General features: G+C 33.2%; 3 protein-coding genes across 3 annotated transcripts; all 3 read right to left on the reverse strand.

The window, feature by feature from the left end:
• Positions 1 to 541: 541 nt before the first annotated feature.
• On the reverse strand, positions 542 to 1,968 carry LOC105794996 (uncharacterized). Its single transcript, XM_012624414.2, has 2 exons — positions 1,230 to 1,968; positions 542 to 944 (listed from the first exon to the last, which is right to left on the reverse strand). The coding sequence occupies exons 1-2, from the start codon at positions 1,870 to 1,872 to the stop codon at positions 925 to 927; spliced, it is 663 nt and encodes a 220-aa protein (XP_012479868.1). The 5' UTR covers positions 1,873 to 1,968; the 3' UTR covers positions 542 to 924.
• A 305-nt stretch (positions 1,969 to 2,273) lies between these two features.
• Positions 2,274 to 6,564, reverse strand: LOC105794994 (mitochondrial import receptor subunit TOM40-1). The gene is made up of 11 exons (XM_012624413.2): positions 6,291 to 6,564; positions 5,349 to 5,430; positions 5,120 to 5,219; positions 4,915 to 5,010; positions 4,760 to 4,810; positions 4,604 to 4,669; positions 4,073 to 4,174; positions 3,389 to 3,457; positions 3,229 to 3,312; positions 2,745 to 2,840; positions 2,274 to 2,566 (listed from the first exon to the last, which is right to left on the reverse strand). The coding sequence occupies exons 1-11, from the start codon at positions 6,421 to 6,423 to the stop codon at positions 2,513 to 2,515; spliced, it is 933 nt and encodes a 310-aa protein (XP_012479867.1). The 5' UTR covers positions 6,424 to 6,564; the 3' UTR covers positions 2,274 to 2,512.
• A 1,202-nt stretch (positions 6,565 to 7,766) lies between these two features.
• On the reverse strand, positions 7,767 to 15,617 carry LOC105794997 (helicase-like transcription factor CHR28). Its single transcript, XM_012624416.2, is given in 12 exon segments — positions 7,767 to 8,140; positions 8,503 to 8,712; positions 8,914 to 9,501; positions 10,411 to 10,647; positions 12,146 to 12,276; positions 12,574 to 13,504; positions 13,613 to 13,690; positions 13,802 to 13,873; positions 14,479 to 15,107; positions 15,203 to 15,357; positions 15,359 to 15,408; positions 15,510 to 15,617. Coding segments are annotated over 12 exon segments (3,297 nt in total). The 3' UTR covers positions 7,767 to 8,032.
• Positions 15,618 to 26,353: the final 10,736 nt, after the last annotated feature.

Consider the following 26,353-nt stretch of genomic DNA (forward strand, 5'->3'; position numbering starts at 1 on the left):
CAATGAGTAAATCATTATCAATGTGACCCGCCCTGAACTTGAGCATTTGCATAGCTGATATTAGCTTGTTACCTGTCCATCACAAAGCTTGAACAAACATGCATAAATTAAACCCAACCCATAAACATCTCTTATTTTAGACTAAAAATTGGTTTGCGCCAGTTTTCAGTCATCACAAGAGCAAATAGTTAACCAGGTATAACTTTTGATGGCACCGTATAAAAGGTGAAATAACCAGAGGTTCATTCAGATTTGAGAGGAACCAAAAGAAAAACCATCAGATTCCACTCTTTTTTTTTTCTTTTAAGTATATATAATTCTCAACATCACATATTAACAAATTATAATTCTCAAGAAACTTAATCAAACACCAAAAAGGCAAGATCAAACTTGACAGACATGAGCTTACAATGCCAGAAGTTTAGCGTCATCCCCTGCTTCTTGAAAGCATAAACAACCATCCTGTGAGCTAAAGAATGAACAAGAAGACAAGTAAAATCTGATGTAGATATAAACAGATGCAAATTCGAGTCTATGGTAATGATCGTAAACAAATTCGATTCTAAACAACAGTGGAAGTTACAGAGCACATAACTGCAAATCATAAGTAAAATCATATTGTTTTATGCATATGAATGATCTTTCTACAAAACCTATCTGTAGGATCAATTACAACAAAAAAAAGACTATCTAGAGGCAGAAACAACAATGAAAACTCCGCAAAATACAAAAAGAAATTATAAAAACCTTGACGTATGATCATGCATGGTACCATTACGTGAAGATTTATTGCTATAATCAGGTTGATAATGAACAACTCTGCTGAAAGTATTCACTGTATCCAATCTGAACATAAACATGTTCAATAAAAATAGGATTAAAAGTTTCAGGCTTGGCAATGGATTATTGCTGTAAGGCTGCTCTTTAAGGAGACCCTCGTTTCCCTAGAAGAAATTAAAACAATTGGTCAAAACAAAAGCAGCAGCTGATGATTCATGTTTCTCACTTTTCACGTTACCCAAATATAATGTTTAATAAAAACCCTAAATTGAATTAGTTAAGTACACTGAAATAGAGATTGATTTTTACATTCTCTACTAAAAACAACAAATCACTGAAGAAATACTGCCAAAATTAAAAGGAATATATATTATGGCAAATTAAATTCAAAAGAAATGCAGTTCAATAACATCAAAAGTGTCTTTTTCTAAGGAAACTGAAATACGTACTAAGTTTTGATTCCTTTTTTTTATGTTTAGGATCATCATCATAGTCAGTATCTTTATCATCGGAATCAGAACCGATTAGGTCATCATCATCTTCATCAGAGGCAGGAGAAGGGTCAAGGCGAGCAGCATCCTTGGCCCATTGGATCACTCTTTCAACTTCATCTTCTTCATCATCTTCGCCGTCGGATTTTTCGAGACCGATACGAACTTCATTAGTGGAAATACTAGTAGCAGCAGTAGGATTAGAAGAAGATGAAGACAAGGAAGCCTTGAGAGCAGCGAACCGTGCGGAGAGATCATCGCCCAACACAGCCTTCAGTTCCTCGTCGACATTGTCGGGAACGACAACCTTCGATTTTCGATCCTTTTTCTCTTCGTCTTCTTTTTGCTCCGGTTGTGGTTTCGGCGGCGATGGTGGTGGTGCCGATGATTGTTTCTTCTGTTGTGAATGGGAAGAGGAAGGTCGGGATCGGAGAGCCTGGAATCGACGGCGGAGATCAGGGTTGAGATAATCGGGTGCCACACGGGACATGTGACTGTCGACAGAGAGTTCTAAGAGCATCTCATCCTGCGCCGCTTGCAACAGCTGATCCACCGCATCGTTCTCCGTCGTTGCGGCGGAGCTCTTCTTTCTGCCGCTCATTTTATTCCCTTTCCGTAAATACTTTTCCCTCTTGGCCACTTCAGTCTTCCTTTATCCACTGATTCATGTTTGTTTCAGTGACAAAGTTGTAAATATCTCCCTCCTCCTCGTACTTAATAGTAATATCAATATTTGAAGTGATTTACATTTTATTTTAAATCGGTAAAAGCATCTGACCAGTCCCTCTACTTCAAAAAGCATGCAAAACCGGTCCCTCTCCTTAAAAAATTGAATGCTATCGTTGCATAAATCAAAACCGTAATCAATTTTACCAATTTTTAAAATTTTAATTAAAAAATGTCTAGTATTTTCATCTCTGATGCTCGTGCTTAATCAAAACAAAGACTTAAGAGCATGCTTAATTCAACCAAAAAAAAAAACCAAATTAGGAAGACAGAATATCCTATGAAATTGTCATCTCAAATTGCATTTGATTTGAGAAATACATCTCTTAAAAGTGAAAATGGCAAGCGTTAAACCAACAACAACCATTAAAATTGCTTCATCAGCTCCAATAAAAGCATCAATTTCAAGTACAAATTCAATGTTTCAATCTTCAACCCAGATTCTAAAGGTGTGACCCAAGAAACTAAACTACTTCAAACTGCCCTTTTTTTTTAAATGTGGAACAAAAAATGAATCACCCCACAGTCAATCCAAATCCAAATTTGTAGTCTTTCTTCCTATGATCTATCTGCAAAAGCATAACACCGGAGAAAAATAAATGTTAGGGCTTTCATCAATCAAGGGAAAGAAATACAAACAATGTTGAAAATAAGGGACCGAGCAAAATATCAATAACAGTTAAAACAAGTTTCTCTTTTAGTATGTATAATTGCTTGCAAATCTCTTTCTTAAGAAAGTCATCTTACCTCTGCAGAGAGAATGAAGTTTAGGCCCATATTTAATCGCTCTTCCAGATACGAGGTTGTGCATCCATTGGAATCGATCTTTCCCCTCAAACGACACTGACAATGTAACGAATTGATCAACCAGAATGATGGTTCAGATATATCATTATATCAAGAAAAAAAAGAATTGCATTGCTTCTTTCATTATATCAAGAAAAAAAAGAATTGCATTGCTTCTTTTGACGTTTTATGGAGTACTACATCATTTTAGCCGGTCATGGTTCTCCTGTTGCCTAGCTCTACACCATTTAAGTCCGTTAAAATATCCCCTTTGAAATACCCCCCCCCCGGCAAATATCAAATAGCATGGAGGAAAGAAAGATGGCTTTGAAAAGTCCTTTTTTATTATACCCAGAAGGAAATATAGTTTACACAAAAAGCAATACAAATGCTAAATTCTAACTTCTATAGCTGTAGAAACAAAATCTAGCAACCAAAAGTATACCTGTCTAAGGATGTAATCGTAGCCGACACTTGCTGTTACATCTCTTGACATGTAGTTATACATCAAATCTGTCGCGAGAGAAACCTTGATAGAAATGACGTGTAAGAATTATCAGGAAACAAATTGAAATACTTTTCGGAAAGAGGGGGGGGAGTCTTACCTTATCAGATACCTTCTGAACATAGCTCAAAGCAACAATTCCAGTATTTGCAACTTGCCCTGTAGCAACCTGGAGCCAGAGAATACTTTTGTTGGTACTATGCATAGAGCAAACACAGAATATTTCTAGCAGTAACATTTCATTTCTGTGCCTACGACCTCTTGGCAGGGTAAGGTGGAAAAATATGAAGGGAGAAACGAATTAATAATTTTATGGACAAAACTCAGATTTGTAAGAAGCGTTGCCATCATATACCCAGAGACTAGACGAACAGTAATTCTGAATCTGAATAGCTAAAAAGTTCATGAAGTGGAGCTTAAACCCTTAACTAGGATTTTTCACGTCTAAAAACTAACACGTGGTATAACCAATTGGAGGCATTAAATTTTGACCTAGAAGTTTAATGTGCAAAACATTGTTCATTGCATTAACTAGTTTTGAGTGAGTTTTACCTTCATAATATGTGTTCTTGACTCCAATGGCGTGGTTCATTCATAAGTCATTGAAATGAAAGAAAATCCTTATTCTCACAACTAGGCAACCCTAATCAGCATTTTGGTTAGGGAACTAAAATCTAAATTACACTCTTACTTTTGTAACATGTCTAGGAAGTAGGAACATATTTAGAAGTAATAGAAAAGCACCCACTAACTATTGGACAAATATTGACAAGCCTTACATTACCATCTTATCTGTTTCATATCGGGCAGCATAACCAATGCCTGACTTTCGGTGCTGACCAGCCCAAAATACTTCACCACCTAAGGATAAATGTTGTGTTATACTCTGCACAAATATGGTTTAGATTTTAGTATACTTAAAACAACAAACAGAATCATAATGGCAGAGGTAGTGGATTCAACAGAAAACTGACAATGAAAGCCATGCAATGCCTCTTCAAAACAGGAAACTAAATGCAAAATGCAGGTGGCCTTTGGTAAAGAAAATCTAGGTTGCTTCTATCATTATCTTTATTTTAATTTTTTGAACGTAGTTGCTTCCATCATTATTAGAATAGTCTCTCAAGAGAATTTTCTATTGAGAGAAGACAAACTAGAGCACTGCAAAGAGAAATTACAAGTCCGCATTATTTTGCATCTAGGAATAGTAAAAGTACTTTTTCTAGGTGCAGATCATACAAAAAGCTGTCCATTATGCTAGGTTATGCTCTCTTAGCTCAATTCAAAATATACAATGTGGCTTCAGATGACTTACCTGGATGTAACTAGCTCCAAATAGCGCACCATTTCCCATTTGGAATTGAGACCTGAAGTCTTTACCCTATACAAGGAAAACAGAAATGTCAAAAAGATGACACACAAAGATGAAAAACAACTAGCTAAGATATAATACAGCTTAAGAGTGACTGACCTTGTAATCAAAGTTGAACATGCCATGTGACATATGAGGCTCATTTGAGAGCTGGAACAGGAAACAACAAAGTCACCAACTAGCTCACACAAAACACAGTCTGCATTTAAACACAAAAGGCAAAAGACTAAATAATAAATGAACACATGATTTACCTGAGCATTAGCCTTCACAGTAAAATTGTCAGACAAATCCCATTTCAGTCTTGCATTGAGTCTACCATCAGTCAGCACCCTCCCAATAAGCATCAACTGGAAGACCATAATCGATCCCACTTTTAAGTTTATTTAGTAGGATAAAAATTTTAGGAGGAAAAGCGAGTGAACTGGAAGAGTAAAGATAATGAGAGAAGCCACCTACATTCGGGTCAATGAAGTTGGCACCAAATTCATAGTGAGCAGTAGGAATTTTAATGGTTTCAGCAGATTGAGAAGGGATTTCTGTTGGGCCCATAAACACACTGAGAGATGATTGGGAATGAATAGATACCAGTATTAATTAATTAATATAGGAAAGAAAAGATAAAAGAAAACATTAGTAATAATAATAACAGCGAACTATTTTGAAGAGTCAAACATGACGAAGCTACCTGTGACTGAGTGAGAATTTCTGATTTAGTCCTTTGGTGAAATCAAATCGCAATCCTTCAAAAGTTTCTGGCTTCAGAGACACTGTCAAACATTTTCAAGCAATAAATTTAACTTTAAAAAAAAAAGAACAGACCCTAACCACCATTTGAGCACATTCATCTTTTTCCGACATAACCCTGCTAAAGATGCATCATAACACCCTATAATCCCAATATGCATCAAAAGAAACAATTTAACAGAACACCTGACAGTCAACAGACACAAGGAACATGTAGGTAATGAAGAAAATATGCCACCAAAGAAAGATATTAAACATGAAATAAAACACACATTTCAAAGAACTCAAGGAAAAGATTCACAAAAAAAGAACCCTTATTGCCAAACATAATAAACCATTGGCACCAAACTACTATAATGCCACCAAGGGAATTGGTTGCGTTATTAGTAGTATACTTGTTCATTTTATGAAACCCAAAGAAACTACTGCCCACTGCCCTAATTCTAAGAAGCAATTGATTTTGTAAAGAAGCTGAAATTAAGATTAATCAAAAATCAAAACCCATCAATCTACTCAGAAAAAAAGAGTGAGATTCACGTTTCTACTTCGACAAGTCATGAAAATTATCAAAAAAGAAGGGGAAAACCCCCCATATTTTCACTAATCAAAGCAGACTAGGGTTCTAAGAAAGGGACTTAACAACCAGACCGGCCAAAAGCTAAATCAGTAGCCCCTCTATTCCAGTGACTTCACCATCCATAGTCAAAACGTTAAACCATAAAATTCCACATTCACCAATAAAGATCAAGAAATGACCAACTAAGGTTTTCTCTTTATTAAAAAAAAGGGCATCCATGATCTCAAGATACAATTAAGAAATCAATAAAGAAAAGAATAAAAAGAAAAACCCGTATAGAAAATGAAGTGAGAAGAGAAGAGTAACTGAGAGCTTCGCGGTGGAGCTCTTCATAAGGAATAGGGCAAGGGAGATTCATGTAATCAGTTTTCTCATCAGCTTTGGAATGAGCCGGCTTGGAAGCATCGGATGAGGTACCAGGAGGTACAAGCCCCGCCATTGTCGTCTCTTGTTTCTCGGAGGAGGAATTTGCCGCAAAATCTCAGGGTAATGGTGAGGTACAAATGGGAAGGGGCCGAAAGAAAGGAGGACTATGCAGCAGTCAAGCAACGCTTATTATGGGTTTTAGCCAGGGTTTTATTTTACGATTTCCCTACTCAAGGGTGAATATTAGATTCACAAAAATAAATAAAAAAATTAACACATATGAAAATTTAATTATATATTTAATTTAACTACATAATAAATTTCAAAATTTTAATTATATTTTCATATTTCAGGAAAAAGAACTTCAATGTCTATTCTAAAGTAGCAGGAGTTGGAAATGGTTTCCCATCAAACATTAGGGATGTATGAGTTTGTGTTGATGATAAATGTTGAACACAGTAACGATAAGGTGAATGAAAGCATGGTGCTCCTACAACAATATGTAAACACCAATTCTTCTTGATTGACATTGTCGTAGTTGTCCAAGCTTGATGATTACTTGTAATTTAATTATTATTCGTTCATTTTGATATTTGTGAGCTTTAAACCTTTTGAGTTGTTTGATTTTTATCTGAATAGTAAAATAGTTACTTAGGTTTAATTGGGAATAGAAGTGCAAATACAAAAACACTGATGCGTGGATAGTGCTTTGAAATTGAAGTAATTTTATCTATTCAAAATAAGTCCTTGTGAATGTGATGGTATCAACTAAATCTCCAAGTGGAGTGATACAGAACCTGTAATTATGTTATTCTTTCATTGACACCAGGTAAAAATAAAATAAAATCATTTTTACAATGTGTTTTTTCTTTAAACAACTATCGTTCAAAGCTGTTTGGTCAGAATAACCTCTACCAGGAACAAGTTCAAAACAGGTATTTCTAGAAGAGCCTGTTCGAAACAACCTTGGACGATAACAATACTTATAGAACAAGATAATTACGAAAGGTGTCATCTCCAACAAGTATTCCATGGAAGATGCTTCACCTGATATTTCTTCACCAAAGCAAAGTGGAGATAACCCCGGAATACAACAGGATTCTTGGATTATTTCACTCCTGGAATGTTCTAAAAGACTTGGCTCGATGGATCAAGTATAGTAATTAAAAGATCTCTTAACTTCTTTTTTTCTAACTGGTATTATCCTTTAATTGACAAAATTGTCATAATGGTGGAAAATGTACCTTGATTGAGGCCATACTGAAGCTTTCTTTGCTTCCCATGGTCAGACCTTCAACCCAAGCCTTGTCGCATGCTTACCCTCCAATGGAACTAATAGGTACATTATCCTTTCTTCAGTGATGAAAGTAGGGGTTTTGAAGCTGAAACAAAGAAACCTTAAAAACAAACATGCAGTAATCCGGAAATAACACTATGTATTACATTACGAACAAAAAGGGTTAACTATGATAACTAAAAAGGTTCGATATGCATTACAAAATAATTAAAATATTTACAAGATGCCCTTGCCTTCCTATGTCTGCACTTGATGGGAACAAAAAATTGCCTCTAGACTTCAAAATTGAGAGTCACCATCTTAATTTACAAAAATCTCACTCTTTTTGATGGAAACTACAAGGAGGAACATAAAATGCCAGGAGAATGCAACAAAATGGAGATGGCTAATCACCCATAAATAGATATCTGAGATCTTCCACGGTTAATCGAGTTGCAGAGCTCCCACTTTGATCTTCACCAAAAGCAGAAGCAACCATTTTTCTTTTCTCCTCCTACATTAAGGCAAATGAAGAAATAAATATCTCACAACGAAAATATTCATCAGTCTGCCAAGAATGCAAATTCTTCGTCTTCAAAGTCTATAAAAAACATTTGCTGCTGCTGCAAACTTGATGTTGCAGGCCATTTTCCTAACTATCAAAGTGGCAAATTTAGTTATGGAGATCCTATTTGAAATTGAACATTTCTGGCCTTTAATGGTACAGGAAATGTAATTGCTTTCACTGTTGATCCATCAATATACAAGAACCAGAATAAAGAAGACCTAAATATTCCAATTAGCTTACATAAATGACATCAGCATCTTTACTTGGAAAAAATCTGAGTCATCGCACAATCTATAGAAAGAACGTACCTGAAGAGATAATATTCTATCTTCGACTGTGTCTTTAATGGTGATTCGAGTTACAGTAACAGGACGAGTCTGTCCAATTCTATGTGCTCGATCAATAGCCTGGTCTTCAGTAGTTGGATTCCACCAAAGGTCCAGAAGGATAACATGACATGCAGCAACCATATTCAAACCAAGGTTTCCAGCTTTTAACGACATGAGCATCACAGTAACCTGCAAGAAATCAATGACTGCAAGAAGTCAGAAGAAACAGAATCACATCATGTTCAACAGTATTGATTCAGTAAGCTAAAACATTAAAACGTTTACGAATATATGCAAAATACAAACCCAAGTCCACAGAATAATAACCAACTTGCCCATTAAGAAATATTGGCATTAGCAAATTCCTTAAATTCATGTGGTAGAACAAACCTCAGGGTCATTATTGAAATCTTTGACATTCCTGTCTCGCGCAGCTAAAGACATTGTCCCATCAAGCCTCCTATAGTTTATACTATGATTACGTAGTGAGTGCTCCACTAAGTCTAACATTCTAGTCCACTGTGAGAAAACAATTGCTTTCATCGGTCGGTCAGCTAGTGAGTGGGAATAAACTGTTGTGCGCTTTACAACTCTAATGCCTGAATGGTCAGTTTCTTTATATGTCTGCTCAGAGGACAAAGAAGTTTCACTGCATCCAATAGCACTCTGCGATTCCAGACTTGAATTCTTTAATAAACATTTTGACTTCAGAATTTCAATGACAGTCTTGATTTTTGATGAACTGTACTCATCCTGTAAAATCACTGAATTTTCAAACTGAGGATGCACAAGACTACCATTATAACCATCCGCAATACAGATCCTAAGAGTACTTCTAGAGAAAACTATATCAGCGCCAAGTTGTTCTTTACATCCACGTGCAGGGCATGTATTATCATCACCAGTCAGATGTTCCGACACGCACTGGTAGCAGAAAACATGACAACACATGGTAACAACAGGGTCATCAGGTGGATCCTGTAAAAAGCATTACGCATTAGAATAATAAGACAGATGATTCCGAAATAATAAAGCTTTTCAGCTCACTATCCCTAAACTAAGAGAGTTGGAATTGAAAAATATTTCACGTATACCATAGTGGATTAAAGGTAACATCAGGTAATTATTGAGTAGAGGAAAGCACACACGCATACACACTTCAAGAAAGCCACATCCCTTACTCCAAAAATTTGTTACTCTTCCCAGTAGGGCTGAGTTCAGTTCTGTTGGGCTTTTTGGATTTTTTAAACTTTCATTAATAATTCGGTTCGGTTCTATTCTCAGTTTTTCCATTTTAATTTTGAGTTCTTTTTTTAACTTTATTTTAACAAAAAGAGCTTGAATAAGGCTTTTGGACATTATCTGATAAAGTTTCCAAATCTTTTTCATAAATGTTTCTAAAAAAAAATTAGTTTTTCAAGCAAATAAAAAATAATCAACAACTATTATATAGTATTTTTTAGAAAATACTTTTTTATAGTAATTTTAAGTTATTTTCACTATTTTGAATATAAAATATTTATTTTTACATCATAAAATATTAAAATTAGTTATAAATTAAATTAAAAATAAAATTCAGTTTGGTTCGTGTAACCACGGTTTTTTAACTTGTGAACCAAAACTGTCCAAAACACCACAGATCGGGTCAGTTTTTGGTTTCTCAGTTTTTTGTTGCTCAGTCCTACTTCCTAGATTGAACATATTAAATGTAAATTGCCTCAGCTTTGGTCTTAAAATGTTAAAAACTACCATGACAAGAAACTTGCTTATATTCCTCGGACATACCATCGTATAAAATTACAAATAAGTCATTGCTGTAGAAACAACATTCAGATGATGTGCAATAGAGCCATCTATATGTAAAATGCTAGGTTAAGAAAAACTCACTTTGCATACAAGACATATGGCAGAAGCTTCCAAGCAGTTCACTAGATTAATCAGCATTTCTCTAGGAAGTGACTTTGCCATTTCCACAGAAACTTGTCCAACAGAGTCAGACTTTCGAATGGAGTCGGAGTCAAATCCTTTGACAAGGAGTGGGTGGTCACAAGCCTGACGAAGGCGCAAAAGCATCAAAAGAATATTTGCATAATTTTGGTTCACCGTGCCAGCAGCTGCATATGCCTGTAGCAATTACATAGTAAAAGATGTAACTATCACATGATAGAGAATATCATAACGCATGATTTAATCTCCACATGAGCCAAAAGTTTAGGTTACTCCATTTTTACAGCATCATGTCAGACTAACGTGCATGAAATATGACCAAGGTATTGTACATGATACGTTCGCAAGACACCAACAGAAATGAACTGCTTGTAAATGACAGCACGAAGCAATTTTCACTAACATACAGGAACTGAATCTTCAAATTGGGAAAAAAATAAACCTTATTATTGGGCAATTACATTCATACAAGCTTAACAACCATTATGATTTTGTACAACAAAAATTGGACCAGATTACTAATATTAAGTTAGTGGAACTAAATTGCCCTATAAGGCTTAAAAAGAAGTATAAACAAGTTACTTTCAATTTTTACCTAGCACTAATAGTAGGTGACTGTTAAAATTAGTAAGATTGAGCAGTATACCTTGGCTGCCAACTTACTGCAAGATTCCATGTTTGCCTAAAGTCTAAAACATATCAAAAGGTTCTAGATAGTAAGGAAGAAGAGGCATGTGATTCTGCCTACTTTAAACACTAATGCAATGAAATTAGATACAAACTGCCAATTCAATATCTCTCCTGCAATCACATAAACACAGACAAGTTATAATATTATGGGAGAGTAAGTTCTTATTCATCTTACAGCCTGCAGCCGGATGGAGAAAAATTACAGCACTCACCCACAAGATTAGTTGTCTTAAGTTCAACAAAGTGCACAAAAAAACCCCATTCATTATATTGGTTTACGAAATAGTTTCAAATGATTATTCAAGAAAAGGCCATAGGAAATTTATCATATCCCTGCACAGCTCATGGTTTCATCACCTGCATCATCCCATGTCTTAATCAGGTAACAAGTTTTTGCTATATGATAAGACTACAAACTCTTAATTACATTGCAACATTATTGAAACCAGGGATTTAAATAGCGGTCCGTTACCGAAATAGCGGCCGTTATATAGCGGTCCTATACCCGCAATACACAATAAGTAGTGTAAAATTCACGACCGCGATACCCGCAATGACCGCAATAGCATCCGTTATGTCCGCAACCGCGATAAACGCAATGCGACCGAAAACGCGATCGCGACCGCAATTTAAATCCCTGATTGAAACCTCCTTATACCTAGAAGTAACCAAAAAAAGAAGAATCCTTTCTGGAAGGTGGAGATACCTTGTTGAAGCAGAAAACTTTACCAGAATCATTTCCCAAACTATATGATTTTGACTAGAAATGAAACATAATGATTTTTGGCGTACAAAATACTGAATCAAATTTCACATTTCAAATATGCACCCACATGGATTATAAAAAGCTTGATATGACGAACACAAAAAAGAGCATGCTGCTTGTTGCAAACTAAAACAGGACAATTCCAATTGAAAGTACACCAGTCATGCATGTTTCAAAAACCAACTTGAAAAGGGAATACGGAAGAAGGATGAATGGCACCTTAAATTGAGAACGTGAATCAGCTTCTAGCTGGGTATAGAAATCCCGCTCCTCAGCTGTAAAGTCCACTTTAGACATGAGAACTGACTTTGGCGGCAACTTAATTATCGGCTCCCCATCAATCAAGGATGCTAGATAGAAGCTAATCAAATCAGCCAAAACAGCAATAGAGATTCAAAGCTTAAATTCAAGCAAAGCACATCTATGTTAGATAATACAGTTATAGTTACTGATAGTTGTCATACACAAAAGAATTCCGCTTCTGCATAACAAGGATGAATCTACAAAATGGAGGTGGGCGGTTACTGGCCTAAATGCCACATACCAAGAGAATATATGGAGTACTTTTATAGTTTATAGGGCCAACGTATGAACTTTCTCCTAATACACCAAAATCCCACCTAAATTTGTTAAGAGAAGGAAATAACCTTTTGTGCGTCGCAGCATTACTACCTTCAGAATAGCTTGCAGCTTCTTGTAACCTTTTACATAGTCTTTAGCTATAGAACCTTTTATCCCATGGCAAAATGCTGTATATACTGAATATGGTTCATATTTCAGGAACCTGAAATAGCTGTATAAATCATCGATAGCATTTTGTATAGGTGTTCCAGATAAGCACCACCTACGCTTAGCTCGAAGAGAGCAGCAGGCTCTAGCAACTTGTGTTCGATGATTTTTTATTGTTTGGGCTTCATCCAGTATCACCCTAAACCAAGCTGGTTTAGCTAGTGCACCAGCGCTAGGATCAATAGTGGAGCTGTCAATATCTTTCTTACCCTTTTTCATCTTCATACCAACGTGAGATGCTCTCTTCCTCTTCTTGTTAATTGAAAATTCAGAAGATAATCCATATCTCTCCCCAATTTTTTCATCAATCTCATCATCATCAACAATAGGTTGTTTAGGAACTTCATTGGTTATAATTGAATATGTAGTAAGAACTACATCATACTTGGCAAATTCAGAAGGATCCTTAGTTCTACTACCCCCATGATAGATGAGGACAGAAAGTTTAGATTCCTCCGGAACTTTATCTTCCAGCTCCCTGGCCCACTGTCGAAGAATACTCGCTGGACACACAACCAATGTCCCTGCCGACAGCCTCCGTTTGCTGACTGCCCTGGCAGAAGTACTCACTTCCGGAACTGACTTGGAATCATCAGATTCTCCCTTCTGCTTCACTTCTTCCAACTCATCAGTATCATTATTATTATCGTTATAATTATCATTATCATTGTCATCATCCAAATTCAGTGCCACAGTTTTGTGCTTTTCTGGATCTTCTGATTTTGACTTGGACTCTAAATACTTTTGCATTTGTATAAGAGCAATCATCGAGATTGTTTTACCAAGGCCCTGCAAGATCAAGCCATAATCAGTCTCAGCAGAAATCTTATGCAGCAAAATATGCATGAAGGCACATTGATCAGCTTTTATGTTGACACGGGATTTTAAACAATAAACCTGGTCATCAGCTAATATTCCACCCATACAATACACACTTTTTGTTTCTCTCTGAAGCATCCAATCTAATGCAATCTTCTGCAAAATTCAATGATTAAATAACACATGTAAGATGCCCAAAAACAATAATAATAACCCATGTAACCAACATAAGACAAAGAAACATCAATTACATGTAAAAAATATGACCTGATGTCTGAGAAGAGGAACAGACAAAAGACCGTCAGGAAAGGTAGCTTCAACTTTTGGTTGGTTGAGGTCCTGCAAGAAACATAAGTCCATTTAATCTTTCTACATACAATAGAACTAGATTTTAGCAACTAGCGAAATAAAGAAGACAATAAAATATTATTGCATGTGCACAGATCACATGAAGAAAGGCACAAAAGCTAAAAGGCAAGAAAAGAAATCATGTACAAACTCATACTTCATAATTTTAGGATAAAAGTTTATTAAGTTCACAATTGCGACATAGTTGCAGTGCACACAACTTTAGCCTGCATTTTCACATATGGACTTCCAATGTTTACATGATAGTATATGTGTCAGCTTTCAATATCATCCAGAAAAGATAATTAACATATTAAAGAGAATGAAGTTATGCTTATGATGTAAAACTCAGAAGTCCAGGAAGTTTGTCTTAAATAACCAAAGGCTTTGTAATTTACAAAAATAAAAAAATAAAAATAAAAAACATCATAATGAGAACTCCTTTTTATCAAAATAATATCACCCCAGCCCGATATGTAAGATGCAAGAATTCAGAGACTTGAGAGTGATATAACAAATTTCCATAACGTGCAGTGGATCATCAAATGTCTGATCATGGCAGGAAAAAGGAAACTCTCAGATTCAACAAGAAATACCTCCAGTGCTGCTTGGTAAACCATTCTCTCATCATTTACAGAAAATCTTTCTTCACTTACTCCAGCACGATACGCATGGCCATCAGGACCAGCAATCTGTGTATGATTAACAGACTTTCCATGCATCAAAGTTGGAGGAAGGATCCTACTAGTGTTTCCGTACATCATAATTTCATCACTATTACCCCTGCTGTAATGATCTCCAATATATCCCTGGCAATTGGAAAAGCTAGGGCCAGCCAAAAGGTTAGAGCTTCCGTGAGAATCACGAATCAGATTGCTGCTCACATTATCAATTAAAATATAGGGTTTGCTACTTGGTCCAGATAGTTGAAGAGAAGGAGGAAGAGTCCTCTTTAAAGCTTGCTGAGATGTCAGTTTCTCAAAATCAGTACCAAAACCATTAGCAATTCGAGAAATAACAGTCCAAGGCTGACCAATATTCCCATTCCCAGTAAAATATTCAGGATCATCATCTAGGGCAATAACTACAGTTGAGGCTTTAACATTGTCATTGGGCTCATGTCTCGGAATTTTTATCTGCGCATGGTTATTTACATTTGAAGGGTTTAAATTAGAAATTTGTGTTTGACTGGGAGAAGGAATCGTTTGAGACAGCCTAGCATGACCTGCATGTTTAAATATAGTTATATGGATCACTATGAATAAAACATTGAACTTTGAAGCATCAACAATATGGTAAGTTTGCAAACCAATGTCTAACCAGTACCCCTTGAATTTGTGCCATGTTTAACTGCCCATTCAGGAAGAGGCCTTGAAGATGAGGTAATTTTGTCTTCATCATCTTCTATCTCCAACTCACTATCAGAGGAACTGATGTCTATCGGATTTGTAGCAGCCATTAGAGTTAAGGAGCTAATTATTCTCCTCAGCCAAAGGAGAAAGCAGATTCCTGAAAGGAAACCCAACCTGTGGGAAGATACATTAGTGTAGTGTGGTGGCCTATAGAACACTAGCATCTACAAACCCCAACAAAACAAAACAAATAAGTACACAATATTTCCGCTGACCAGGATTGAGCATCTTGAAGTTAAGCTGCAAATCCATCCATTTAAGAAAGTGCAACTCCTACAAACTGAAACAATGAAATCACGAAGATGATCTGCATAGTCAAACATCTGATAATCACTTCCTTACAAACAGCATTACGTAAATAAGTGCAACAGCTTTGAATAATAATAAAATAACAAAACATCAGAATCATGACTTGATACAAACCAGAAGTTCTATAAAAAAATTAATTGTCATTTGTTAATAAAGTACAAAAATCAACAAATTAAGACTCTTAAGCTATGATTTTACCCAAGCAAACAAATTAAACTTTACCATTCATCTTAAAATGCTATCTATGAAATTAGGCATTTCGGTTATTGCAATCACAAACAACAAGCAGTTGGAGGAGCAGCAAGGAAGTAAATTCACTTCTATACAAAGAAGTACACCTATATGCCAATGGCACGATAAAGAACCTTAATTCTATATGAAAAGGGGTTCCCTCTTTCTCCTAAAAAGAAAATGCGTTCATCATTTCCTTATTAAAGCAGCACCCAATCACCTTGAAGTATTACTACCATTATAGTGCTCCCTATAGTTTCTAAATCATTTCCAGATTCATTCACAAGATCCCCTCTTCTAAAAACAGGTATTCCTCATTTGATTCTTTGAGCGAGTCAAATGCTTTAAATCAATCAAAAACTAATCACCCATAATTACTACCACAAACTAAGCACCCCCGTCAAAGATTCTTCAATTTTCTTTTTCTCAAAACTACACAGCCCCATTGCTCCCTCCCCTGCCTCCACCAAGTAAACAACATCCCAAACAACTAAATCCCCGAAGAAAAAATAACTAAGCCAATAAGCAATTCCACTTCGTTACAAGTTCAAAATTTCAAACTTCATAAAACATACATTCACAAAAAATAAACAATTGAGACCCAAAAAAAAGGTCAATTGAGAGAGAGAAAATTCGAATTTAATCAAATCAATTAAATAAATAAAAAAACCCTACCTTAGTTAGGATTCTTCATTGTACGAAGCTAAAGTTTTTTTTTTTTTTGAACTGCCTACGTTTAAGAAGACAGAACCTCCCTCTCAAAGAACTGTTTAAAGCGCAGTAAGATAAAATCTGATAAAAAAATAGGAAACAAATAGGAAAAAAAAAGAAAGAGAGCGAAGCAAAGGGGCAGCGTTTCGGACAAGGAAAGGAAGAAAACGGGGTTAGTGAGTATGCGACGTTGACAGAGCATCAAATTTTAGGATTCTGGTAATTTTTTTCTTAAGTGAATATTTAATGCGTAATTAATGTTTAAACATTTACCCTAGTTTGCTAATTACAAGGATAATTTGGGTGAACTTTTTAAGATTTAATACTGTTTGGTGTTTCAACATTGATTTGGTTTCTGATTTTCCTTTCATTTTGATATCTGATTACTTTTTTATTTCAATTAAATACACAAGCACACAAATTAAATATTTATTGGATCACATTATACCATGTAATTTGACTCTCAAATTAAATATTAAAATTAAACTCAAATACTAAACTGAAACTAAAAAATTTAGATACCAATTTAAAAATTGAAGCTAAATATCGATAGCAAATGGTATATTAGCCCTTTTACTTACTAGTACCAATTTTTTCTTCTTTTCTAGTATAACAAATACAATACAATTAAAATACAAATACGAGACCTACACATATAATTACGAATAAAAAGTAATTAAAAATAGTAAAATATATAAGGTTTAATTTTTTACTTTTAATTTTATAAATTTAATCATTTACTTATTTAATATATAAATTTCAACATTATTGATAAGGTTTTATTAAATTTAAATATTTGTTATTAATTGAATTTTAATTTAATTAACGTTTAACTTAAATATTCTTTCTGAACTGAATAAGTCATTGTTTGTTATTCAATTATATAAATGAGAGGAAAAGTATTCAAATATTATTGAGGTATAAAAACATCCACTTACCCTTTAAATTTTGATTAAAATACACTAACCTTTCTAAAGTTTATCTATTAAATAAACTTTAAATAAGAGGACAATTCTACCATTTATATTTTTTATATTTCATCTTTATATTTAATAATTTTCAATTAAAATTAGTTAAAATTTTATTTTAATAATAATTGCAAATTGAATTATATTTCAATATAACTATATGGTAAAAAAATTCAATTAATATATGTAGGTTTCTTTTAAATTTACAAATACCGTCAATTTGTCATTCGAAGTCTTCGCTGTCTGTGATGGGGTTGCAGGTCTGATCTTTTCTCTTCTTTCAGAAGCTAGGATTGGAAGGCCTTTCCTAATTTGTAGAAATTCCTCTATGTTTTCAAGTTATCCTTTGTATTGAGTGAAGTGACTACTCGCCTATGCTTTCTTTGTGGGTGCATCCCTTGCGAAATTCCCCTAGTCTCGGTCTTTTTCTCCTTTTAGTGTGTTCGTGTATTACTTGTGTGCTTTTTATGTGTTCGGTTTAACAATAACATGAGGCATACTTTACATGCAATTACAAATACAGATACAATAGACATATGTATTGTTCACAATTCATGCAAATATATATATCATATTAGTTCAGTCAATCAAATAATGGATTCTAACATAATTCATGTTACAATGTACTTAATTGGATTAAATAAAACACTAAAAATATTTTTGAAATCATTCAGGGGCTAAACTGATCAAATCATAAAATTTTTTGGCAAAACTGTAAAACTTGAGAAACAGGGGACACATGGTCGTGTGATTGGACCATGTGGGATGCTATGGACAATGTGGAGGGGTTATACAGTCGTGTGGCTAGGCCGTGTAACAAACCGTGATCATGTGGTAATTGCTAAATTAAGCTACAAGGGAGACACAACCATGTAACCATGTAGCAGGCCGTGTGGAGGGTTCTTGGTTGTGTGAGATTCGAACTATCCTAGGGTTCTAGAGGCACACACCCATGTGGGAGACCGTGTGACCTTATCCTAGGCACGATTTTGCCTCAATTCACTTGTAAAAGAACACACACCTTTCATCGGGAGCTTGTTCGACGTTCTTTACGCTCGATTCTGATCCGGCGCACCTAAATCAGGTCATTCAAATGTCATTTACACATGAATTAATGATTGATTTATGATTAATTAATATATCGAGAGATTTGTCAATAACCATAAAAGATTGAGTAATTGAATTGAAAGATTAACGTCAGATAGAAATTCTACAAAAATTCGAGATCTAAACTTTTGAACGAAATGTACTTACTATTTCTTGGCAAGGATTAAGGATGCTATTTGACAACATTTACAAAATTGATAGACAGAACAATTGTACGGAGGATTATTTAATTCAGGGAAACAAAATAATTATCAACCATTAGCATGAAAATATGGTATAAAGAAAAGGGAGATAAAATAAAAATAGAATAAATAGAAATATAGAAGGCAGTTTTCTATTAGGATTTGAAAATGGACAAATTAAAATTCTAATTAGGAAAAGAAGATAAAAAAAAATGATAGAATTCTATTTGAATTTTGGGGAGGAGCAAGTTGTGAATTGGTTAAATTCCTAAAGGTTGCACTGCAAATTTTCCAAATTAGGAGCAAGGGACGACAATTTGCAAATTCCCCTATTTTTAATTTAGACGCATGATTGTATATATATTATGGCATTTTTGTTGAAAATTTATGAATTTAAAAGAGGAGAAGAGATTCAAACTTAATATCACAACGGAGAAAGGCTGTCTTTAACCCATTGGGCTATTGCCCATTTCTTATCTAATTTATTAACACCAACAATATATATTTTATGTTTCCCAAAATCTTAAAATTAAAAAGGAAGGAGGGGGCTCAAAGCCTCAAACTTGGGAAAGTTTTCTATATATTTATTTTGGGCTCAATTTTTATATTCTTTATTAGTTTACATATTTACTCAATTTTTATATGATTATAAGATAAAATTTTAATTTAATCATTTAAAAATTATAAAGATACAAGCTATTAAAATAGTAAAAATAGAAAATACAAATTAATTTTAATCCCTAAAAATTTTGTGGGTTGGCAGCATATTATAACTACAAATAAAAGAATAAAATAAAAAATATATATTTAAATTAACGTTAGACTTAATACCACGAGAGCAAAATTTAAATTCGAGTTTTATAGATGATGAAAAGTAACATCAAGAGAGCATTAACTAAATTTGGAATTTACTCGAGATTCAATATAAAATCAAATAAAAATACTCATAAAAATATATTATATAAAATCTGATATATCATGTCAGTTAAAAGTAAAAATCAAATTGGAATATTAATGATCAATAAGAAAACATATATTTACTCATGGAGAAAGAGGTTTCTGCTTTTCCTTTAAAAGAACACACAAACAACAAAGAAAGATAATACAAAGCAAAAAAAAAAAAAAGGTATAAATCAAAAGAAATCCAACCTAATCATCTATCTATCAGACCCCCAAAAAGTGAAAAATCTAAGAATCCAATCAATCAAATAAAGAAGAAGAATAAAACCCTGTGTATTAATGGCGTCACGTTTACAAAAATGAAACAAAAAAGGTAACTCTCAGCCAATATCATGGGTTATCTCTCTTTCAGAATCTTGTTATACAAAAGACCAGAGACAGCGCCGTAGGCTTTGTTGCCAGTGACATGACAGCAGATAAGATAGAAAGACCTTTGCCTGGTTAACTGCTCCACTAACACAGCTTTTTTAGAATCTACGAAATGAAACTGAAAACTGTGCTCTTGTTTTGCTTTAGCTCTCTATATATGCGTTGCTTGTTCTGGGTTTTTGTTTAAAGGGAAAATGGGAGTGGTTGGGTTATGTTTTGAACCAAAAGTGGCGGTTATGCAAGGGAAGAGGAAGTTGAGGAGCATGTTTTTGAAGGTTAGAGCAGAGATAAGGAGACAAATGAAGGTTAGGACATCAAAACATGAGTTCAGCTTCCACTATGATCCTTTCAGTTATGCTCTTAACTTCGACAATGGCAACTTCGGTTTCTTTTGCTGATCATCTTCCCCATTATTTTGTAAGCTTCTGTAATGTTGTTTTAGGGTTTGTTTTGTAATTTTATTTTTCTAAGTTTGCTAGTTGATCTTTAGCTTAAGATAAAAGATTCAAATGAAAGGAAATCTTTATATATATATATATATATATATTATAATAGAAGACTCTTGATGACATAGCACCAATAATATTAGCACCAAGTTGATCGCTACGAGAGAAGAATAATGAAAAACACTTGTAATGTTTGCCCTCTCAAGCTATCTATTCCAGGCCATCAGCAAGTTTATTACTCTCTTATAAATATGTTGAATAATCACTTCTCACTTCTTCTTCAAATAATCTCGAACTTTTTGAATTAAGTTAAACTCCCCATATTTAACATCACTTTTCAATTAATACTATCAATACTATCCACTTCAAGAATCTATCATTTCTGTCCATTCCTCCAATCAAGCTTGAATCCTTCAACCTCACCCACACCCCCGCATCTCATATTAAACATGAGCCAAGGAACTAGAAAACCCAACAACCCATTCCCCATTTCAATCCCTTATAATACCCCCATAAGCAAACACCAGTTGAAGCCTTATGAGCAACCATCGATTTTCAACTTGTACCATCCCAAATTAGGTTTCCTCCGGCAAACCAACTTCACTTTTCTCAATCCGATGCTTATGATACTGTTCTCAGCATTCTCCATCGCACGACTACATTGTTGTTGCAGTTGCAGACTCTTTTCCAGTACCGTTTCATGCTCTATAAAATTACTATCAAAGATGAATCTATTCCTACGCTTCCATAGATTCCAACATAATATACCAAAGAGCACGTCCAAACCATTACAGTCCCCAGCAAAATAACCGGGATTAAAATGGTTCTTGTTTACACATTTAGGAATTTGAATAGTCATGAACTCGACAAGTTTCTCTTCCTAAACCAACCGCTTCCAAGTGGTCGAAGCTACAATACATCCTCGAATCACATGGTCTAAAGTTTCATCCTTTGATCCTCAATGATATAGATTTGTTACAAACTACATATGTTGAAAGCTAATTGGGTATTACAAACTTGTTTAATATGTAAATGTTAAGGGTTCGATTTTTTAGAATAAATATTAAATTATTTAATGATCGGTGATCAAAAAAGAAAAAATCAAATAATTGAGTAATCATTTTATAACTTTTTAAAATTATAAAAAATACTAATAGTTAGGTGACTAATGAGATTTACCCATTTTAAATCATACATAAAAACTAATATTTTTACCCGCATAGGATTATTATATTTAATAAATAAAATTAAATAAATTAGTTCATAATTTTTAAAATTTTTAATGTTTTAAAGATGATATGATTACAAAAATTTTAAAAACCATAATATTAGAATCACTTTTAAAAGAAAATTTATAATTGATATTAGAATCAAAGGAAATTATAAAATAGTCACTTTTATTTATTTCAGGTTACATTTAGTCACTTATGTTTGAAATGTTACGTTTTAGTCACTTACTTATCGTGTTGCAACATTTTAGTTGCTAAACGTAACTGTCGTTAACGGCATCATGGTGAAGTGGCACATTAAATCATCATTTCAAACATTTTTTTGTTTGTTTTGAGCTATTTTTTTTCTTTTATGTTCTTTGAACTTTCCTTCTTCTTTTTTTATTCCATTCCCGTCTCCTTCTCCCTCTGTTTTCTTACCTTCTCTATTTCTTTTAACGTAATTTTTCTATATTTTTCATTTGTTAAAACTAGTCTCTATACTTTTTTTGAACAATTTAAATTGGGAAGATCAATCAAAGAGAGGGAGAAAGAAGAGAATGAAAAATAAAGAAAAAAAGAAAGAAAGTTGGAAGAACATAAAAAAAATTAAATTGCTCAAAGCGAAAAAAAATATGGGGACCAGTTGTATAATTTAACCTAAATTTTTTGTTTAAAATGATGATTTAACGCTTCACATCAGCTTACCGTTACACCGTTAACAACAATTAACGGCTCAGTGTCTAAAATGTTACAACATGTTAACATAAGTGACTAAAATGTAACATTTCAAACATAAATGGCTAAAATGTAACATGAGGTAAACAAAAGTGGCTATTTTAATTGTTTACCCTAGAATCAATTAAAAAATAATATTTAATGAGGAAATTACAAATAGTGGAAGCCCCGTAAAAAAGTGAAAAACATGAAAGTGTTTATGTTGCGATTAACCCTTTTGGTTGTCGTGATGATGAGATTCTTTCCTTTCTTTTCCTTGTATACCAATTAAAATTACGGTGCGTTAGTTTTTAGAAATTCTCCAATGAACAGTTAATCCAGTATTGGGAAACTCAAAGATTAAGAGTTTTTAAAAACTCTTTTATATTATTTTTAATGAAAAAATTGAACATTAGAAAATATTTTTACCATTAAAGATATTTTAAGTAAATAACATATATTGACATTATATATATTGTTGAGTACTTTTTCGTCGTGTCTCATTAGAGGGGACAATCAAATATTTATGTACAAAGCTACTATTCATAAAATTAACGTTCTTAGTAGACTCTATGCATATGTTGGATACGTGTACTACTCTGAGCTGCTTGCTAGATGCTTCTTGGGCATATGCAAGCAAAGACCGCGAGCTCCCTTTGCGAACACCCTATGATGTGTGCGGCTGAAATATTTATGTACAAAGCTACTATTCAAAGAATTGACGTTCTTAGTAAACTCTATGCATGCTGGATACGTGTACTGCTCTAGGCTGCTTGCTGGATGCTCCTTGGGCATATGCGAGCAAAGACCACAAGATCCCTTTGTGAACAACCTCTGATGTGTGCGGCTGAGTCCGCGAGCTCCCCTTGTGAGCTTCGTATGGTTAAACTTGCTCGCATCTATTTAGTGGGCCCTAAACGAATCGCGGTAGCCAACCCGGATCTTATTTAATTTTCGGGTTGGTGATCATAAGTACATATATATATATATATATATATATATATATATATATATATATATATATATATATAAATTTAATGAAAATTGAGTTTTTACGTAATGCAAGAAAATGGAAATTGAAAAAGTGTTTCAACTTTCATTATAATATTGCAATAAAATAAATAAATAAAGAATAATATAATTGAAATAAATATAAACAATAAAAAATCAAAAATATTTGTTTATATTTTATTTCCAATAATGTCTACAATTACGGACTAAAATTATGGTGTATTATATATAAATGTGAATAGTTTATATGTAATTTACTGCATATGAAAATGAAAAACTCAAACTTTACTTATTTCTTTCCAAATATAGTTATGCTATATTAATAATGATTAGACCATGGTAAAGTTAGGTTTTAATAAAATTTTAGGTTGGTTTGATAGGTTTGGATTTGGTTGGTATTAAAAAAATTATTTTATTTTTATATAAAAAGTAAAAATATATAATACATCAAAAATATTAAAATATTAAAAGAAATATTTCTCAACAAATTAAAAAGTGTTTATATTTAAATAACACTAATATAGATGTAACTTAATAAGCAAATGCCTCTAAAATAGAAGCAAAATTAACAATAAAATCATAATTATACAATATCCAAAAAATAACAACAAAACAGTAGCAACATAATAGTTAAATGGTAGCAAAACTGTGGGAAACAGGAACAAAACAATAGTTTTATTTTTGCAAATTCAAGCCTAGACCAGGTTAAAAAACTTTATGTGAGGCTTGACCCATTTTTTAAATGGATTGACTTGGGTTACCGGCCATAGAAAAACCATGAGTCCTCCAATAAGCGGGTCAAATTTTTATGGGTTTTAAGGACAAAACTGACCCAATATCAAGCCCAATATTACCCGCAAGTCTTATTGTTAAATGGAACTTATCGAAGTATAACAAAAAGTGGATAATGAGATTAGGAGTTCAATCTCCACTCATAAGAATAAAACGCGCTTTATTACTAACCGTTTGTCTTTTAGAGGACACTTGTGACGAAAAATTTAGTCACTGCTACTATCGGTTGGGAAAAAAAAAGAAGAAAAAAAAGTAACGAACTAATTCAATCCAAATTTTGAAATTTATTTTTCGTGTAAACTGCACATTAATGAGACCACAAATATTCAATTTCATCTAATTACATCACCAAATTTTATTATTAATAAAATAAATTACTTATGCTCATCCTGCTACATAATTATTACCATGGAAATTTTGGTTAAAATATAGTACGAAATTCTAAATTTAATTATATTTGGAAAGTAAGTCATATCTAAATAATTATAATACATTTAACTTTTCGTAGTTACAAATTTTAAAATAATTATAATTTAATATTTTTAAAATTAATTTCTAATACTAAAATAAAAAATTTAACCCCCTGCGGGGATATAATACTAGTATGTATGATAATTTAATTTTTATCTTAATAATTTAAGTCATATACGCATGGTCAGGCAGAAAAGATAGAAGAAAGTCTGACATGAATCATCAGAGAGCTGCAAGGGATTGGCATGTGAATGTGATGTTTACTCCACGTACAGTAAATATGGTTCCAGATTCCACGGCAATATTAGGAAGAAATGTTCATCTTCGTTTGAGAATTTACGATGTTCCTCCCAAGATAATTGAGATGGAGATCCTACAAAATAGTGTTGGTGTCAAATATCGTTCCTATTATGACTAAATGTGCTTTGCTTCTTTATCTACCAAAAAATAAATTTATACCTTATTATCTATTTTTAATAATAAAAACTTATTGATATAATTAAATAATTGTGCCTTACATTATGAAAATTTATGTTATTTTATTTTTAATTGAAACGATTCAGACCTTGAAGTAACATCGTTGGGAGGACAGTCTTGAATTTCGAAAAGATTAATCTTCAAGAACTGTAAAATGAGCATGGAGGAGATCTTGGTTAAAAAAAATGTGTAGCCAATTTGGTCTCACACCCAAGTTTTTATTAATATAAGTAATTTTAGTTATTTTTAATTTTCTTTTTTGAGTTTACAATTACATATACAATACATTACAATTATAAATACATAATTGATTAACCGAGCACAAACAATGAAGAAACATAATATACCAAAGAATAATAATTTAGCTCTGGCAATTAGACATAAAAGGATTAAAGACCCACAAATAACAATTACACATAAATTTTTTCTTTTATCACTCATATAATAAATATTCAATGACCGAAACTTTAGCCTTTACTAACAATATCAAAATTTTCTTAACATTTTTATCCTTGAAAGTAGAAGTACCATAGGTAGCCACCAAAAAATATCCCTTAATAATTGACCAAAGCTTAAATTAAGCTGACTCAGTAGTAAAGTTGTTTATAGGTTAAGCTAGGTCGAGATAGGGGAGTAGTCAGGGGGTTGGCAGGATCTCGGTTCACATTAAAATGGAAAATTTTTCATTTAAATCATTTAAAATATTTTAAATTTTAAATTAGTAAAAATAAAATTGTACATTAGCTCTCCTAAAAATGATAAAAATTTATTTTAATCCTTTAAAAATTATAAAGACATAGACTATTAAAATGATGAAATTGCATTACTATCATAAAAATTACAATTTAATTTTAGCTCTCCTTATAAGATTTTTCTGCTTCGCCTCTTGGTTGAGGTTGGATTCTAATAAAAACTTCAAATTTGAGCTTAATTCTACTTAATTTGCCAAATGTCTAGTTTGTTGTTTAAAAAGTAATAGAAATAATTTTAATTATAAATATTAATGCACAATTATTTTTATTATTTTTAAACAGTAAAACGGACGAGTTTGGACGAACCAACTCGAGATTGAAAAACTTAAATAATTTGACCCAAAATAA

Source organism: Gossypium raimondii, chromosome 3 (assembly GCF_025698545.1).
Source record: "Gossypium raimondii isolate GPD5lz chromosome 3, ASM2569854v1, whole genome shotgun sequence".
NCBI lineage: Eukaryota > Viridiplantae > Streptophyta > Magnoliopsida > Malvales > Malvaceae > Gossypium > Gossypium raimondii.